The 19,877-nt window shown below is 38.3% G+C and overlaps 2 protein-coding genes across 2 annotated transcripts in view; both read left to right on the top strand.

The window, feature by feature from the left end:
• fam98a (family with sequence similarity 98 member A) overlaps nucleotides 1-5,017 on the top strand; it is an 8,564-nt gene extending 3,547 nt beyond the window's left edge. Inside the window, exons 2-8 of the mRNA XM_014003353.1 lie at nucleotides 647-795; nucleotides 882-1,016; nucleotides 1,166-1,347; nucleotides 2,125-2,205; nucleotides 2,295-2,411; nucleotides 2,575-2,742; nucleotides 3,725-5,017. Of these exons, the coding sequence (XP_013858807.1) occupies nucleotides 647-795; nucleotides 882-1,016; nucleotides 1,166-1,347; nucleotides 2,125-2,205; nucleotides 2,295-2,411; nucleotides 2,575-2,742; nucleotides 3,725-4,375 (1,483 nt within the window). The 3' untranslated portion in view covers nucleotides 4,376-5,017. The remainder of the gene's footprint in view (nucleotides 1-646; nucleotides 796-881; nucleotides 1,017-1,165; nucleotides 1,348-2,124; nucleotides 2,206-2,294; nucleotides 2,412-2,574; nucleotides 2,743-3,724) is intronic.
• Nucleotides 5,018-5,293: 276 nt separating this feature from the next.
• The window catches only part of si:ch211-195b21.5 (uncharacterized), a 16,647-nt gene continuing 2,063 nt past the window's right edge, over nucleotides 5,294-19,877 (top strand). The window contains exons 1-7 of the mRNA XM_014002578.1: nucleotides 5,294-5,680; nucleotides 13,428-13,561; nucleotides 13,671-14,226; nucleotides 16,531-17,044; nucleotides 18,317-18,378; nucleotides 18,477-18,570; nucleotides 18,707-18,825. Of these exons, the coding sequence (XP_013858032.1) occupies nucleotides 5,447-5,680; nucleotides 13,428-13,561; nucleotides 13,671-14,226; nucleotides 16,531-17,044; nucleotides 18,317-18,378; nucleotides 18,477-18,570; nucleotides 18,707-18,825 (1,713 nt within the window). The 5' untranslated portion in view covers nucleotides 5,294-5,446. The remainder of the gene's footprint in view (nucleotides 5,681-13,427; nucleotides 13,562-13,670; nucleotides 14,227-16,530; nucleotides 17,045-18,316; nucleotides 18,379-18,476; nucleotides 18,571-18,706; nucleotides 18,826-19,877) is intronic.

Here is a 19,877-nt window from a genome sequence, read left to right as displayed (position 1 = left end):
ATTCATATTGATATCACCAAGAATCACAAACTCTTTTGATTTTATGCCTTTTATAATGTCAGTGAGCTGCGCTAAATAGTTAGTTGAATTAACACTTGGAGGTTTATATGTAACAACCGTTACTGAAAGGTGATTTGTAAGCTTGATTTCTAATTGCAGAGATTCAGACTCAKTTGACAATTCTATTATAGAATGTGAGTATTTCTTGTGAACATAAACTGCAACACCACCTCCAATTATCAAATTTGGAACAAGGGTAGATAAAATAATGTTCTTCATGGCAGATTATCTCTTTAAGGGGTCACTAGAAAAACTCGGGTGATTTACTTTGATCCTCTTTTCAAAAAATTGTCTCTTCAAAACGCATCAACAAAAATTTAAAACTCGTAGACGAGGCTGTAGCTAACTACCTGATGTCAGCACGCTTTGTTGAAATTCATAGAAATAACGAAGCAGGAGGAAATAACAAGCAAATGCACCGAGCAGCCTTGCAAAATCTGGTCACAGCAGTTTGGGAAGAAAATGGCAGCAGCTGCTAACGAAATGTCAACATCCCTACTTTCTGGGTCCAACTGTCTGGCACTGCTGATAAGACTCGCAAAGCTGTGCTGCAGTTCAGAAATGAACTGATTTTGTGTTTCTGCAGATATCAAGGCCCTCTGTTGGAGGACGGAGCTCTGGATTCCTCCGTCAGTGGAGGAGCAGCATCACCGGAGTTCACAAAGCTCTGCGCCTGGATCGTCTCTGAGCTCAGACTTTACCATAAACTGGAAGAAAATGTCCACGCCACTAACTGTAAGATGGGTTTAACCCTTCGGAAGGTAGCTTCTGATGGCGGGTTAGGATGACATTTTGGGTTTGGTTTTTTCTGTCCGTCCCAGGTCCAAGTGAGGCCGAGAGCTTTCAGCTGGAGATGAGTGGTCTACTTTCTGAGCTGGCGTGTCCTTACGCTGTCCTCACCACCCAAGACATCACCCAGAGGTTCCTGAGCAGGAAGGACTGTCTGCTGCTCCTCAGTATGAACTTCAGAACATACAACTAACTCACTTGTTTCTTTCCCTCATTGCTTCCAGAAACTCAAACATATTTTTATTCTCTCAAATTGAAGCGCATCCTCTTAATGACTAGATCTCAAGGCATCCTGTTCTGCTCCCACCTCCCGCAGCCTTTTTAGTGTCGGAGTTGGAGGCGTCCAGGATGATCCTGGTCCACAAACCTCAGAAGAAAGCCCAGGAGTCTGGCAGCCCCGCCTTCCAGGAACTGAAGGGGATCTGCATGACCCTGGGCATGTCCAAACCTCCACCCAACATCACCATGTTCCAGTTCTTCAGTGGGATCGAGAAGAAGGTCAGTCAGACGTGTGACGGAACGACACAGCAGAATTCTAACTCACTTTTAGATCCTCGTCGGTTTTAGGTTTCTTATCTGCTGTTTGATCCACAGCTGTAGCCTGAACATGGCTAGGCCACTTCATAACTTCTTTAGCCTCTCTTCTGTTGCCTTGGTTGTGTTTTTTCCAGATCATTATCATGAAAGAAGACTGCCCCCTCCCCACGATCTTCTGTTTTCTGGCTGAGGGAAAAAGGGTTTTGCCTAAGATTTTAACAATACATGGCTCTGTCCTGAGGCAGGAGCACCGTGTAGCTGCTGCAAGATTTGTGTTCATTAAAGCTCAGCGTGTCACCACAAGGTGTTCTTGGAGACTTTGACCCCAACTGACTTTAGATCATTAACAACCTCTGAGTAATTGTGAGCTGATCTCTCATCTAAGCTTGGGAAGTAAGACAATATTTTGGTATTAAAATATGGAGACATATTTAATAATAACAGGTTTATACGTAGTCATGTCCGGTGATGCGCCAAATTTACACAAGGCTGCTATGAAAACTGGGGACATAATAGAAGACGCCACTCCGCTTCCATTTTTGAATAATCACACCAACAGTTGTTGGTTTCCCATTAAGCTTTGTGTTTTTTTTATTTTTTTATTTTCTGCTTCTCCATTAAAATGATCGAAACTTAGAAAATCAGCCAGGGATCAAACCACTTTATACACTGATGACGATCTTATAATTGTTGTTCAAGCATTTAAATGGCACACATCTTTGAAATTTTCTGTCCCAGTTGAAAGAAGCCACAAGTCGAGTTCCACCAAATTACATCGGAGAGCCCCTGATGAAGAAGCCCCTCGGACCTGTGCACTTGGTAAAAGCTAGAAACTGACACGAAAATAAAGAGACTGGAAACACTGTTCACAAAAACGACTTGCCTTTTCCCCCCCCCTATCTTCTCAGGAAAAAATCGAGGCCATAAACCAAGCACTTGTAAATGAGTATGAGGTGAGGAGGAAGATGCTGTTGAAACGACTTGACGTGACTGTTCAGTCGTTCGGTTGGTCCGACAGAGCAAAGGTACGTCACAACCTGACGGAACGCAAACGCCTGTACATCTGTTGGTGCTTTTACGCACCCCAAATCATTTTGTTAACATGTTGGTCACATTCCATGGTAGTTAAAAAAAAAAGGATGACCTTTATTGACTGTATTAAATTTGTTTTGGCATGTCTTATCTCAGACGCATGCTGAGAAGTTGGGTAAAGTGTACCAACCGCTGCGTTCTGCTCTCAGCGCCAAAAGTCAGGTTTCTGTCGCTCATCTTCTCGCTGCCCGACAAGATTTCTCCAAGATCCTTCGAACGAGCAGCGGAAAAATAAGAGAGAAGACCGCGTGTGCCATTAATAAGGTGGGTTCAGCGCAGCTGAGTGGCATGATGTTACACTTTAGGCTTTGATGTGTTACCTAAAGTCTGACCTCCACTCATAGGGTCCTATGAAATCTGTATTTATATATGTATCAGGGGTGCAATGATACAGGAAATTCACGGTTCGGTTTGATACTTTAGTCTCACGGTTCGATATCTTTTCGGTACAAAAAAGAGAAATTTCCATGCCCCTTTTAACTTGTAATTTATTTAAATTAATTATGAACATTTGTTTAACCTCAAAAGTACAGTTTTTAAATTAAATGTTGCTGAAACAGCAAGTTTCTCAGTGGGTCTGCGCTCAAACATGCAGCCTAGGTGGAGTAGTCGAACACAGATCCACTGATCCTTTAACACAGAGCATCTTCAGAAGACAAGCTGATAAAGTAAATTTTGAACATCTGTATTGTTCGATACAGCACTGTTCGATACGGTTCGATACGGATACRTRTATTGTTGCACCCCTAATATGTATGTCTTTGAAAATGAATGTAGCTGTCTTCAACATCCGTAAAACCATTCAAAATGTTCAAAAATCTTGTTCTGGTTCAGCTTTTTTTCAACTTCCTGGTGCTAATTTTAGCTACCTTTGCCTTCTTGCTTCTTTCTGCCTTTTTAGCTATCATTCTGACCTATTCTGTTAATCTTCTGCTAATTTAAAGTTTTTACACTTTCAGCTGCTTTCTGGTAATTTCAGCTGTTTTAGTGTTTATGCTCATTTTTAGCTAATTTGAGCTTTTTTCTGCTAAATTCACCATTTTATGATTATTTTAGCTTCTTGCTGCTTAATTCAGCAAACATGCTCTTTCTGTTTCTTTGTGATAAATTCAGCTACTTTTTTATAGCTCTTTTTTTTCCAGCCTTTTTTTTAATGTATTCATCAAAAATCTTTCAGCATTAAGTCTTCACGCTGCATTTTCACAGGAAATGCAAATTCTCTGGTTTTAATATATTTTCTCTCCAGGTACTGATGGGCCGAGTGCCCGACAGGGGGGGCAGACCCTGCGAGATCGAGCCTCCCCCTCCAGAGATGCCCTCCTGGCAGAAGCGTCAAGACGCCCCCCAAGGAGGAGGACACTATGGCGGAGGATACGGCGGCGGCGGCAGAGGGGGCTACGATAACTACTCTCAAGGAGGCCGTGGAGGCTATGAGAGAGGAGGTGGAGGACAGGAGGACAGGGGAGGCAGAGGAGGTGGTGGAAGAGGGGGGAAGGGACAGGGAAACTGGGGGGATGGGAGTGGAGGTGGGAGGGGCGGTTACAACCAGGGCCACTATCAGGACGGAGGAGGTCACCACGGGGGAGGAGGGAGAGGAGGATACAACCGAGGAGGCTTCCAGGATTCTGGCTATCATGGAAGTGGTGGAGGAGGAGGAGGAGGGAGTTACCACAACAGTTACAACCAAGACAGCGCGGGCTGGCACCAGGAGAGAGGAGGGGGCCGAGGAGGCCGCGGGGGCAGGGGGAGAGGAGGCAGAGGAGGACAAGGAGGTGGCTGGGGAGGCAGAGGGGGGCAGAATTTTAATCAAGGGGGACAGTTCGAACAGTTCTTCCAACATGGAGGGCAACAGTTCAGCCAGTCTGGCTTCAGTCAGGGCAGAAACTTCAGCAGCTGAAGGCAGCGTGAGGCAGCGCACCAGAGAACAGACGGGCTGAACTGTCAGAACGAGCCCTTCTGCTGAGCTTAGTAAGCTGAAACATTCAAGGACAAGCTCAGATATGCAGGTTCTCATCCATATTTTTCACACTTTGGCAGCAGACTGTGGAAGGATTGCAGTTTTTTTTTTTTGTTTTTTATCCTGGTGAAAGTGTGTCTCTTTATTTTATTTCTTTTGCCTCTGACTTTTCAAGCCCCACAGTTTTATTGTAAAGGGGTAATTGATCAGTTGAACTTTGTCGGCCTTATTTTAAAAGTTCTCCCTGAAATCATTCATTTTTCACCATGTTTTAGTGTTGGTGCACCTACTTCGTACAGGTGACTTCATTACATGTAGGTTGCACTGACTCAGACTACTTGAAAACAACATCATTCTCCAGTTTTAATTTTGTTTCTGTATGTTTGAGGAAGATATTCTGTTGCTTATTTAAAAGTTGCCAAGTTGTGCGGCTCATGAACGGCTGTGGATGTTGGGAAGGTTTGCATGGATGAGTGAACGAGCAATAAAAGTTACAAATGTGCTAAAACTCGCCTGTTCAGTGCTGTGATCATTCTTTCTACTGTTATAAAACATAATTAAATAAACATATTATAAAATGTGCTAAAGTAAGCTGCTTAAAGGTTGTTGAAATGTATTCAAAACATTTCCATACAGGCATGGGAAACAGAGTCCATCTTGTTTTAATTTCRGGGTTTTATGGATCTGGACAAAATCATTCAAATGTAATCTCAAGTGTACAAAAATGCACAACAGATTGCACCGTGCAATACGAAGCCAAAGTGGGAAACCTTTATCAACTGCTTCCACTGGATTGACGAGTGGAAAAAATATCCCATTAGTGACTAAACAACCCTTATTTTGAAAAGCTGACCCCGACCGGATGTTGTCACCAGTACTTCCTTAGTCACCATTTTAGCTAGCGAGCTCCCACACAAATGCGTGGTAAAGGAAAACAGTATTTACCTGGCAATTATTAAGTCCTCTTAATCCTCCGTCGCTGCATTTTAAGGCTCCGTCCTGCAGTGAGCCATGTACCGCCATGATCAGCCGGTCCGCCGACCACCACCACCCCCGTTCGGAGCCATGATGATGCCGCACCAACCTCCTCCTTTCAGAAACACTGGGCCTTGTCCTCCTGGACCTCCTCCGAGGCACCTACCCCCGAACCTTCCGGGGCACCTACCCCCGAACCCCGAAAGGCCGTTTTTGGCCTCGGGTAGCCATTACCTGGACAGCAGGCCGCCCAGAGGCCGCTTCGTGAGCGTACGTACCCGGTGCTAAAGAGCTAGCTTCACAGGCAAATAGTCTTTGAATGTTCCAGTTAGCTGCTGGTGAAACCTCTCTGTTAAACTGATTTTTGTGCATTTATCAGAAGGGTTGCAACTTGCAATCAATGCTTTGCCTCTATTTTGTTTCACTGTGKGCTACAAAAATATTCACCCACTCTGGATGTTTTTGTTTTCTTGCCTTACAACATGAATTTAAAGGTGCCTATTGCAAATTTTGATATGAAAACATTAATRATAATAATAAAAAAGGGTGCAATATGAAAGCGTTTATTGCAGTAGTTTTTCCAGATAAATGTGTTTCCACATTCAAATGTTTACAATAAGGCTCAGTTCAGAGTTGCCAGATAGGAAGTTACATAACACCGTACTGGTGCTTTAAAATTATTATTTTGTTGATATGCGGAAATACGAAAAATACATAGTAGTATACCTGGCAACACTGAACTGGCTGACTCTACCAAAGCTTCAGTCATGTCACTAACAGTAGATTGGTGTGTGGTAGCCTGTAGGTTAAACAATTATGGTAGATTTAGACAAGTATAGAATTTCAATGAAGGCATTTAGGCAGAAATATAGGATAACACAGAAGAACGAGTACTACAATCAGTATTAACTTCTGTTCAGTCACTTCAGCTCTTCTGTAAATGAACAAATGCATGTGGTGTTTCAGTATTTTGAGCAAGTTTATTACTTAGAATAAAATGAAAATCTGCTTAAATTTAAAGTTGTAAGGCGAGAAACTAAAAAGATTATCAAATTGGATCAATACTTTTTTTTAAACTGTATTTTCAAGATTATATTAAATTAAATCCCAAAGTGCTTTAACTTTATAAAAATAGATCATATGAAAAAACATTTTTAATTAAAAGCATGTTGCATTCTTGAATATATATATATATATATATATATATACTGTATATTTGTGTGTGTGTGTTAGCATTAATATTGTGAACTTAGTCATATTATTGGACGTAAAGTCAAGAATGGTATGAGTTAGCTCAAATACTACTATGTTGCTACTTTACATACAAACAAAAATCACTTACAGTTTAGTTTTACTATTTTTATTCTTTGAGTTAAGACTTAATTTCACACCTATTTTTAAGTCATTTTCCAACTATGTAGTATTACTGTTTACTTATTTGCTGCCTTTCTGCTTGGAAAGGCTTGTGATGYTGATATAATTTAGATGATTTTAAGGGTTTCTAAGGCATTTTAATTTTCTTTTTAGTTTAAAATACTGCTTTTTATTTTTTCAAAGGAGCTGCTCAAACTAAATATTACATGCTCATTACCTGGGTAACACTAACTTTATTGTAAGAAAATTTGAAGTGTATAAGAATCTACAAAGTTCTGACCAATCACACAATACTTGGCTCATACCCTGCAAGAAAAACATTCTAGGAGTTTGTTCACAGAACAGGTTCTTGGAGCTCACATGAGAACAAAATTCTAAAGTTTTCACAACGCAGCTACAAGTGCAACATCCTGCGGAGCACAAATCAGCCTTAGTACAAGTAATAATCATTTAAAGATGTTTTTGCAATATTTTGTAGGTTTATCTTGTATAATAAGGTCTGGGTAACACATGAAGGGCCACTCAACTAACTTACAGTAGTTAAATTTGATAAAACGAGTTAGAAAGTTAATATGTTTACACATCTGTTTCCAAAGTCAAGTTCATTTGTGCTTTTTAGATACAATGGAGGCTTTAAGTTTTTTTTTTTAAATTGAACATGGATTGGAGTCTGCATTYTTAATGAAAGCCCCTCAACAATAAGGGTAAGTTGTCAATAATTTTTTTGTTTTGTTTTGTTTTAGCTGAAATAAAGTAGCCAGAAATGTTTGCTAATAGGGCTTTTTTAAAACTTTGTTTTAGAATTAAACTTTTGTTCAACTCAAAAGACCACAGTAGTTCCAAAAGTGATCAGTTTAGAAATATTTTAAGATKAGTTAAATTCAGTATTCATGTGAAATATTCTGTAGATTTTGTTGTAAATGACTCTTGACTTTGCTTATTATATTTTACAGGATAAAAAGAAATCAAAAGGATAAGCTAGATTTTGAAGATGTGGAAAGTTTTTATTGCTGGAAAAGAAGAAACGTTTTCAGAGACAGGAGGAGAAGGAATACAGATGATCTGCTGCAACTTAGATTTCACTTTWTTACTTTTATGAAACATTTGATAAATGCATATATCTAAAGAGGTGTGTAGAATGTGAGAACATACTTAAGGTATATATTTAAATATAAATATTATCCTTTTTACCATAGTAAGGAGAGCAAATGGCCCCATTACCAGTGATGCAACGTTAAAATTTTAATAAAAGGAGGACTGTGACCTGGCTCTCTACAGTCTGTTGATGAATGACATTTTCACTGATTGAACTTCATAAATTGGACTTGTAAAGCCTGTTGTGATGTTGATTGGTTTAATTGTACTGGTATACTGTTGTGCAGCAGTCCTCATTATGTGGAGTAAAAAAAARGCTACTAATAGGGTGTAAGCGTTACTGCAAAGCCATTTAGTGTGATTTTGTCCTGGAGTTTTATTTGCTGGTCGATTGTTAAACCTTTAACATTTCTTGMTGTCTTTACGATCTGTATTTTTTWATTTAAAWTTTTTTATRAGAGGTACTGTTRTTACGTTTTGAAACATTCATCTTGGAATGTTCAAGTTTGATCAAACGAGAAAAGCTTCCTAMATACATTTTTAATGACGGACTATAAATTATAGTTTTTGCTTCTTTTTTCTAACGGTAATATCAATCAGTTACATAATAGTTTATGTATACACAAGTGCTGGTCAAAAAATTAGAATATCATGAAGAAGTTGATTTATTTCAGCAATTCCATTCAAGAAGTGAAACCAGTATATTTTATTACACACAGACTGATATATTTCAAATGTTTTTTTTTATTTTGATGATTTTTACTGACAACTAATGAAAGAACTCAAATTCAGTATCTCAGAAAATTAGAATATTGTGAAAAGKTTCAATACTGAAGACACCTGATGCCACACTAATTAGCTAATTAACTCAAAACACCTGCAAAGGTCTTTTAAATGGTTTCTCAGTCTAGGCGACACAATCATCATCATCTTAATTTTGATTTTTCTATCTGGATTACGGAKATGCATCAGAACATGCTGACTGGACTGTTCAAAAGACGACCATTGACATCTTTCACAARGAGGGCAAGAGTTCATTGCTAAAGAGGCTGGCTGTTCACTGAGCTCTGTGTTAAAGCACATTGATAGAGAGGTGAAGGGAAGGAAAGTATGTGGTAGAAAAATGCATTCAAGCAATGGGGATAACTATCCTGGAGAAGATTGCGAAGCAAAACCCATTCAAAAATGAGGGGGAGATTCACAAAGAGTGGACTGCAGCTGGAGTCAGAGCTTCTAGAACCACACAGACATATGAAAACATGGTTTCAGCTGTCGCATTGTGTCAAGACACTCTTGAACAAGAGACGGCACCTGAAGTGTCTCACCTGGGCTGAAGACAAAAAGGAGTGGATTGTTGCTGAGTGGTTTAACGTTATGTTCTCTGATTAAAGTAAATTTTGCCAGAGTCTGCAGGAAGAAAGGAGAGGCACAGAATCCACCTTGCTTAGGTCCAGTGTAAAGTTTCCAGTCAGTGATGGTTTGGGTCCATGTCAGCTGCAGGTGTTGGTCTGCTGTGTTTTCTGTGGTCCAAGGTCAACGCAGCCGTCTACCAGGAAGTTTTAGAGCACTTCATGCATACGAGTTTCCCTTTTTGAATGGAATTACTGAAATAAATCAACATTTTCATGATATTCTAATTTTATGAMCAGCACTTGAATTCATTTTACATCTAACCTGTTGTACTGTCTTCATTATGTATGATTTGCTTGTAACAAGAAATCAATTAATGTGCAAATTATTTTTAGAGGCCTAAATTCTTTTGTACTGTCGTTCTTTATGGTGGTGTGCTTTTTTTCTTCTTTTGCTTGATCACCTCTAAGGTACTAACAAACACACACAGTTTGCTAATAAAAACTAATATTACAAGAGYATCAGATTTAAAAATCTTAGCAATGTTATACTTTAAAATTATTTATTGTTTATTATTTATTATAAAATGTACTTGTGGGTTCAGAGAGTAATCAGCCCCTTGCCACTCTTTGAGATTCTGTAATGTTGCAGCCTGATACAACCTTTCTCTCAATAACTCAGTACCCCATACTGACAGTGGAAAGAAATCAGTTTATTTAAAAAATAACAGTACAAAAATAAATTACATTTTCCTTAATTATTCAGTYCCTTTACTCAGAACTAAGCTTAAGCAGCTGTGTCAGCCATGAGCCTTTGAACCAGTTCTCTCAGGCGAGGAGAGGTTTCCATAAAGCCATATGTCATAAAACAAAAATAAGTTTTTTTCAAACATGATGTGGAGCATAAATCACAGGGCTCCACCTGAGAAAAAAWTAGATTTATTTCCTCCTCCTCCTGCAAGGGCTTCAAAATCACAGTGCGAAAAAACAGGAATTTTCAACAATCGATGTCCATAACACAGTTATGTTGCCATTGAAGTCGAACCTGAACTGATCTAGCCTCTTTATTTGTGTGTGTTTACAAGTATGTTTTTGTCTGTATTTCAGAGTTATTCTTGTTATTTTTTTATTGTGCTGGGACCGGAGTACGTTTGCTTCTAGCATGCACAAACGTGATGTYTTACCATTAAACAAAGCTAACGTTTTACCTGTCGGTGTCTCTTAGTTTAGTAGTAGTTTAGTAGCGTTCATGCTAAACTATATTTGACCTTATTATGACCCCCACATGCAAAGCATAAGCAGGAGTCATATTGTTTTCGTACGGTTTATTAATTTTTTTAATTAAGTTTTTTCAGTGATTTTTGGTCAACCGTAGCACAAAAACGACTGCACCAATCAACATGAAATTTGGCAGGACTGTAGATGAGTCCGACCTACACTGCGCCAGCCAACGGTTTTAAGATAAACCCTATATTTGAGAAGGGGGCTCCTTTCAAAGAGGGGGTGTCTGGACATGCAAAAATGGTTATAGCGCAAAAAACTATTAAACATAGGAGCTTCAGATTTATTTTGTTGTTTAGCTCTGATGAAGCTCTATCCATCAGGGCCACCAATCAGTGACCCCACCCTCCCCCCGGACCCCCAATTAATCTGAAAACGGTGTACCTGAACATACAAAAATGGTTATAGCTCAAAAACTATTAAACATAGTAACTTCAGATTTTCTTTGGTTGTTTAGTTCTGATGAAGGGCTATCCATCAGGTCAACCAATGCCCCCCCAACCCCCCAAAAAAGACCCCCACCCAAACCGCTACCATTTTGGGATGCACCTAGCATGACATTTATTAGGATTAAAGACGTCCGAGTTCTGATGCGTTTATGCGTGTGGGGATCATTAAGTTACCGCTATGCAGTATCTACGGTAGTTTCCTCCTCCTTTTCTTCAAGACCCTTATTGTCTTCTTCCACAGCTTGAGAACTGTCAACGAATCTCTGAAAAATGCTGCCGTTATTGTCCCAGGAGTTTTATGACAATTTCTTTCTTTCTTTTGTTTTTTTACACAAAGCCCCCATAGCCGCTTCCGCTAGGAGAAGCAGCTGCGGGTGTCGTCAAAATAAAAGCCATTTGATGACTTACAGTTTACACATTGATTTAATTTTCCTCCTACATTACAGTACCTGTGATGTGACTATTGAGTACATGTACATCGCAATAACGATGCTGAAACTATATCGTGTACCCCTAGTCCCCACCAGACTGTTAGCTAGACGGGTGTCAGGGCGTCATTACGACCATGGTTCCATGCCCTGTTCGGTTTTCCAACACCTCCTTTCAGCTGCCTACGCCTCAGGACGCCCTCAGGGCACTGTGCTGTTTGGGTTTGCTAATAATTAGTTGTTTTTGTTATTTTTTACACTGTTTAAATTTCATAACTATACACTGTACTCTGGGGAACCTTCAGAACTTTTCACAACCCTGACAAGACAGTCCTGTCTCTGAGCTCTACAGTAAGGCCAGTGGACTCCAGTCAAGGTGTAAAAACATTTCAGCAGAGGTCAAGAAAAACCAGGTGGAACCAGAGCTACATTTTAAATGTTTTTGTAAAATGTAAAGTATAAATTCTTATAGAAGTGTGATATTTAAATAACAGGTGTAGTTCACAGCTGTTAATGCAGCTTTCTGTGTTAATAACTTTTGAACCACAAGAGATATTTCAAATCTGATTATGGCAATTACTGAAACAATTCTGGTCTCCTTTTGATATGCTAAATGACCACCTTTCTATTGGAAACTTTTAATTTGAACTAATTTGGCAGCTTTCAAGAGGGTGGTCATGTTCTGAACAAGACCTAAGTCCCCGCACCTAATACTTGCTGAGGTACTCAGATATTTCATTTCCCCTTTTCGTTTCTGAAATGAATTTGGGTCCTCCGGCTTTTAACTCATCTTATATATTCACTTTTGTCATTATGGGGTACTGAGTGTACAATAATGAGGAAGAACAATACTTGTAACAATTGTGGCATCAGACTGTAACAATAAAAGTGCAAAAATGTACTAAGGGTGCACCAAAAAAATCAATTCTCATTTACAACTTCAGCCTCCATTTTGTTACTACATGGGATGTCATCACGCAGCCGATTCTAGAACTTGCGCATGTGCAGAAAACATCAAAACAAAGAGGAAACTACATAAATGGAGAAATGAGAGATACAACCAGCCCCGTCTTTGCTGACAACAAAGATTTGGGCTCATTTTGGTTTACACAGAATGAGTCCCTACTTTGACATCAGCTTCATTGTGTGCAAGGTTTGCAAAATGAAGATGAAGCACTTTGGGAACACGACAAATGTGTGCGCTCACATCAGTTTTGAATGAAAAATCAACTTTGAATCATAACATGGCACCAAAAATCAGAATCGAATCGAATCGTGAGATATTAAAAGATTCCCACCTGTATTCTGTACATCATGTTTGCCCAATTTATACAAAGAATGTGTGCACACACTGAGATGTTTTTTRTGCACCATACTTGGGTAAATATGATTATGAATTAAATAATTTGTGCACATAATAAAATGCAACAAATAGATTCTTAATATATTGGGGAAAACTGGATTTTAACAGATAAAATRTAGTATAAGATGAAGTGCAGACTTTAAAGTATTTATACACCAGTTCACTCCAGATTATAAATGAGTGATTTCCAAATTTGACCCTTTTTATTTTCTCTAAACGACCGAACATGAATGTATACATTTTTAATCTGAGTTAACCTAATATAACTAGGATACAACACATGTTACACTGCTCAAGTTTTATGGTGGTATATCAAGGTCCCCTCAGTAAAAAAAAAAAATACTTTTTCAAATGTAGTTTTCAAATCCGGTAAACATGTTTTTAGAAGTGATGAAAATACGCAGATTTATGCTACCTCAAGTTCAAGCAATTAAACAAGACACATTGTAACAAATAAATACTTGCAATGTTTTTATGTGTATATTTTATAGTATAAAATTAGCTTTTTACTGTTTTTTTTATTCTGTCAAGCACAGACTTGACAGTTATGCTTGGTAGGAAAAGCATGGAAAAAAATAAACTCTTGTGATAATGTTCTACGTTTTGAAGCTTCACTCTTTGTGATTGTTGCAGTTCTTTCTTGAATCTCACTATAACATGAATTCTGAATACTCTCAGCCCCACTGTAGCAACTTCTCCATAGACCGTAGTACAGTGATTGCTTTGGGAGGCAGCCAGCAAGTAGTCCCTCATGAAGAGACTCCACACCTTCACCATCACAAGACCTTGGACCATCACAAACTAGACAACAGGTATTTGTGTCCGTATATGTGTGTCTGTGTGGTAAATAATGCCAGTCAGAGCTAAAGTATTTCTGTCTTTTTTATTTGTTGTTTGAAATATGTGTCAATTGATTTCTAGTGCTGAAGCTGGTGAAGAATTCCTGAGATGCATTGCGGCCAACAAACCTCTCCCAGAATATCTAAAAGGCATGGCTTACAACCTAGCTGATGCTTTAAAGTCTGCTAACGACCTGAAAGAAGCAGTCAAGTTAAATTCTCAATTTAGCAAGCACGTACCCAGGAGCAAAAGCCGTAGCCGAAGTCGTGGTAGATCTCGAGCCAAGAGCCGGGCAAGGAGCAAGAGCCGAGACCGGAGCCGAAACAGAGGAAGGAGCAAGAGTCGGGTCCGTGCCAAAAGCACAACCAGGGCTCGCAGCAAGAGCCGGAGCAARAAGAGTTACAAACGAAGTAAAAGCAGAGTCCGAAGGTCTAGATCGCAAAGCAGCAGCAGTGAAAGGAGCTATGACAAAGAAAAGAAAAGAAAGAGGAGCCCTGACATCAGCAGCAACAGCAGTGTTGGCAGCAGTAACAACGTGACAGGAAATAGTCTATTAGAAGGACTGAAACTGGTCATCCAGAGCAAAGATTTGGAAGACCGGCTGCCCACTCTCAAAAATGCCCTCCTCAATGTTCAGGTAGAGCTTTTCATTGCTTCTGCTTCCACATTATTTTATTTACAGTTGTATTTTCAGTGCATGCTTAAATACATCAATGAAAACTAACAGTTTCTATAAACCACTGCAATGAATTTAAGATGAAATATTCAAACTGACATTTTTTTATTTAGTAGTTATTATACTTAAACATTGCTACAGCAGCCTCAGATACTGTATGTAGTTCATTCATAGCCTTTGTTACATATTCGGTATGTCTTTGAACAGTATTTAAAATTTTACCAAACTCAAATTGAAATATTAGTAATAAATTGAACTTGTAAACTTCGATCTTCTTACTTTGTTAAAAATAATCTGCTCCTGGTCTTATAACACACTTGCAATTACATTTAGATTTCTTTTAAAAATAAAAATAATTTAAAAATAAAATACTTCCTAAATACCCTAAATACCTCAAATTAAAGTCCAATAGCCTATATGCCACGGTCATTAATGACGTATTTCCTGTAAAATTCTTGCCACGCTTCCACTCCCTGCTTACTGCCTATGTTTTTAGCGTTAGCTGCTAGTACTAGTCTGTGAAAAAGTCACAAAAGTTGAAGCATCTGTGAGCTACTGGTATAAAACGTGAGTTCTGTTGTGTGTCGTTGTGTCCACTAAGCAGCAGATACGATCGAGTAGTTAGTTTTTATCCATTTTCGTCTTGATGAGGARGTGACAGCTGTGGATCRTARCGTTACAGGCAAAACTTATCTTTAGAAGCTCACRCTTGCGTTTGTAATCGGCATTTCTAACCTGAGGAAATTCAAGAGCATCAGAAATGAGAAGACAGAGTTTACAAAAGGGAGATGTACATTTATCCCCTTTTACTGCCAAGACCGAGAGAAGAAAGACCACCTCCACACGACGGCTAGCAGGAAGCTAACACAGCAGCCGGTACAGGTAGGTGTGTGTGCGTGACTTTGTCATGAGTTTTATGCAAAAATAAAACCTTGTTAGAGTGTATATAACCGCGTAGACTAAAGCCGAGTGACGAGCGCGCCCCTCCCCCTCCTCCCCCGAGCACCGAGAGCAGCAGAAACTCCGCCTGATAATCATTACGTTTTCAGTTCACTAACGTCGGGGAAAACGATCCAAACCAAAYAAGTAGCCCATCAATTTAAAGCCCAGACTCTGCTCTTTCCAACAATATAAGTGTCACAGCTCTACGTGAAAAATTCACGGAACAAGCAGCCACGGAATAGTGAAAAAGGCTAAATTCTGGAACCATAAACACAAACATCTTTCCTTTGTTTTTATGGCTTTAATTCACTTTGGAGTGATTTTTTTTCCATTTGGCTGGACATTTACATCTCCTGTGTTAATGTTGGTACATGTAATATGCTAATTCTGTACTGTGGAGATCATTAAGAGTCGTCGGGTGAAAAAAATCTTTCGCTAACACTGTGTTGACCGTGAACCGGAAGTGTTGGGAGTGGCATCCTGGGCCGGATGTCCGTGGCATATAGGCAATTCCTCTACTTCAGGAAGGTGTGAATGGAAGCTGACTAAAATAAATTCAGGGCTCAACTGCTAACAGCTGACAGTTGCTGTGAATAAATACTTAATGGAGATAATGTTTTCCTTTGATAATCTAACAACACAAATGCACCCCGTAATGAAAATATTAACAGCCATTGTTTGATTGCAGTGATTGCCTCAAAAGGTTGTGCAAAAAATATTAAGTTAAGGGTTCCTTCGTTTCTGTCCAGGCCTGTTGCATGTTTTATTTAATTATTTTTTGATTCTGTTGAAGCATGGTTGAAAAGCAATGTCTGACTTCCATTTGTTCATTTTCATAGAATTTTTATTTATTATTTTGTCAGATTTTAGTTATTTCTGTGACCATTGAAGGTTTTTTTTTCATTAAACAAGGGGTACCAACATTTTTGTCCAYGTGTGTACTTTGGTAACGATCACAAAACACACACCCATGGGCAAAAACATGATCATCTACTTTCGCCTTTTGGCAGTGGACGATAAACTGACAAAGTCACAGGATGGACACAACAAAAGACAGGACAAGTATATCAGAAAGCCACTAGTGCAAACATGCATTGCAAGCCATTAAAATATCAATTGGTCTTTTCTGAAACAAAATTTTTCATCCACAGTTTTTAGACACCAAAACTTACTAGCATTTATTTGTCCCTAACGACATATCTTAACTTATGTATGTAGTTGTGTGTATCTAAACACTTAATCAGTAAAGAAGTAACATAGCAGCGTGGAAGGACCACATGTTCGATGATTGTAATTGTTGCATTCTTCTTTTTTTTTACACAGTCCTCAAATGAAATAAAGCAAGTGGAACATGTACCTAAAATGCACATGAGTCAACAACATGAGAGTCTCACCACTTCACCATCCCTGGAAAATGACAGCATGCTGCTTCCACATGAAAGGGTTGTCAGCGATTTCTCGTGGCTCAATGAGAAAAGTCAGGAGGAAATTTCCATCCTGAAAGCCAAGGAGTTTGAAGAGGAAGAGTCATTCCTGTACGGGACTGAAACATCTTCCCTGCTTGGAGGTCATGCCAAACTACTTGTTGATATGAAACAGCCCCATCAAATGGCGCTATCCACATTTGCCTCTGCCAGCCTGGACAAAATGGAGTGTGAGAAAATCAAGAATATTCTGAATAGTCTGGGTGAAACATCAAACAAAGGCAAGATGATGGTACAGACACGAAGGCAAAATGAAGGCAGTGAGGCGTTTCCTGCAGTTTTGACTTCAGACACAACAATGGCAAGACTGAATAACCTGAAAGCTTTGGAATCTTTACAATCTCTGATAAAAGGTAAAAACCTTTGTCATTTACTAGATATTCAGCTAGATTGTTTTTAAGATACCATATTTTACTGTAYATATGTATTCAGTTTTATTTATTATAATCACTTTTGTAAGTAGCAAAGCAGGGTTAACACTTCCACTTTCATTAAGTTGCTTAAATCTTTTCAAGATGATTCTCCCTCAGTTGTACTCAAGAGTTTCTGTCCGGGATCACAGAGCAAAAAAAAAAAAACACAGATGACAGTTTATTTATTGGTTTGGTTGGGGTTTTTTGTTATTCCTACAAACAGWTGTCTTATTACCATTATTTAATAAGTGCTGGCCCAGCAATAAATTGATGCATTGTTAGGACTAGTTTTTTGAGCTTACAATGATGRAAAAACACTGGTTTAGCACCAGAACCTTTGGGTGCAAAAACCCCCATAGAGACAAACAAGTCTATAACGACCATTGAGCCACTGACCTTCACTGGAAGGTAAGAGAACAGCATTTAAAAATGGCTAGTCCAAAAATAAAAATAAAAACTACAGCCATGAATKCCCAATCCTAATCATGTCAAGGTTTATTATTATTTTTAATCCAAAGTGTACTTTAGAAGATTAAATTATATATGACGGCAACCCCATTGGATACARAGTCGTGACAAGGTGGGTATGAAACGACCTGTGGTGACAAAAGCTGCAAAAGTATTACTCTGTATCACAGATTGACCTGAAGTCATTGAATGAGATTATTTTTGCTCACTCTTGCCAAATTAAACACTAATGAACCAGTTAAAGTAGGCAATAATCACTAGTTTTCTACAATTTCAACATGCAACTCAATAACTTCCCATTATTTATTAACAGATAGACAGGCGCGTTATGGTTTTAAACTATGAATATGATTATTGAAAATGTAATCAATTATAAAAAGAAATGGTAGAAAATGGAGTTTGTTTGAAGAGAAGAATAGGAGTAAACTCTAAAGTTTGACCAGCGGTCMCTGTAGAGTCATGGCTGTTTTGATGGGAACTTTAAAAAGAAAAACATGAATTTTTCTTTTACATTAACATGTCCACTCACCAAATGGCTTGCTATGAAAATTAAATGAGACAAAACTATGATCTGATTTTCATGTTTTATTTAATTGTCAAAGGATTTTGTGTCAGCTGAGGATTTATCCAGTAAGAAACTAAAACCACTCTGTTACATGATTTTGTCCTATTACATTTAATTGTATTGTTTTACATAATGATCTGTTTGTTTCTTTTTTTTTTTCGTTTGTTTTTTTCTATCAGTGACAAAAGAGAAACAGATAAAAAGTCATGGGCAACCTGAAACATCACATGACAAAAAGAAGGTAAGAATTTTCCAAGCAATATGAGAATCAGTTATAAAATAAAACATGAAAATATCCACAAACAGCGTTTTAAACTTGTTTTCCTAACTGCGTTTTAGGTCGGTGACGGTGAAGACAGAAGTTCGATAAAAGTTAAAATAAAACAAATGGAAACCCTGGCAAAAGAACTGGACGAAATATTGAAACAAAAAGGCAAGCTTTTCTTTTTAAGTCATATTTGTTTCGTATTTTCTTTCACCACCAATATTTATTGGTGTGTTATTTATTGGTATTCTTTCTACAATGGTATTCCTTCTACAATATTTATTGGTATTCTGTGTTTTTGCAGGAATAGGTTTTATATCTTCAGTAATGGGTTTTTACTGCCAGAAGTGTGAGGAGTTCATTGGAGATTTTAATTCTGCTGAGAAACATGCAGAGATCCACTCCCAGAGCAGCTCCAAGAGTGTGAGTTACTGTCTGCACTTTGCTCTGAAAATTGTTGGGTTTTAATTTGCATTGCATTACTTTTTAAATTGTTCTCCCAACACAAACAAGCTAGACACAGCATGTTGAATGATACCACTTAAGTGACCTCCAGAAATTGCGACATTTGTCAGCTTTTCTCCCTAAAGCATAATTATATTGTAGAACTAATTATTTTCATCATATAAACTGACAAAAATGTTTATTTGTAAACAGTAGAATAAGTGTAAAAAGAACCCTGAGTCTGTCACTCCCTGAAAGCCCTCTTAATATTACAGGCAGACTAGCAGGTCTTTTTTTTTTCATAAGCATGGCTGATGGCACTTTGGCGCTGTGCAGAATCTACGGCGTAGCGTAGTCGCAGGGAAAATTTAAAAAAATTGGGATCAGAGGCACAACTGTCACTTTAAACACACTAGACAGGCCTATTAGCCAATCAGAAACAGCATGGGGGCAGCGACTTGCATCTTGGCAAAACTTTGATTTAAGTCCAGCAGAAGTTTAAGTGGTGCTCAAAATAAAATAATTTATTTGTTAAAACAAGTTTTAAAAAGAATTGGAGACRATGTTGAAGGTGGTAGGTTTAAAAAAACAGCTGTCAGTGAAGCTAAACTTCCAAAGAGAGAGTGAATGTTTTTGAAACATAATCTTCTTAATGTTTATGTTTATGCTCGGTGATAAACTTCGACACTGTAAGGGTGTTTTTGCCATWGTGTTCTTAAATTCAAAAGGGTGATATTTTAAAAAATAAATTGCAGGTACTCCTTTTGCTCAGTTCAAAATAACTTAAAACTGCATTTTAAAAATGTGCTTCATTGATAGAAATCTGCCTTTTAGAATAGTTATTTTATAATAATATACTGGTATTGTCATTGTATATGTAGACAGAAGATGGGATTGTGAGGGGAGTGGTGTCAGAAAAAGTTCAGGCTCAGGATTTTTTCCCCAGCCTTGCATAAAGCTTTTCATAGCTTAAAGAATAACCATTGAAAATGAAACAGAAAATGTTAGAAAATCGCCTAAATAATAATAAT

This window comes from Austrofundulus limnaeus, unplaced genomic scaffold, assembly GCF_001266775.1.
Source record: "Austrofundulus limnaeus strain Quisiro unplaced genomic scaffold, Austrofundulus_limnaeus-1.0 Scaffold0, whole genome shotgun sequence".
Taxonomy (NCBI): Eukaryota; Metazoa; Chordata; class Actinopteri; order Cyprinodontiformes; family Rivulidae; genus Austrofundulus; species Austrofundulus limnaeus.
The sequence above is the reverse complement of the archived record's forward strand: the minus strand, read 5'-3'. Positions and strand labels throughout refer to the sequence as shown.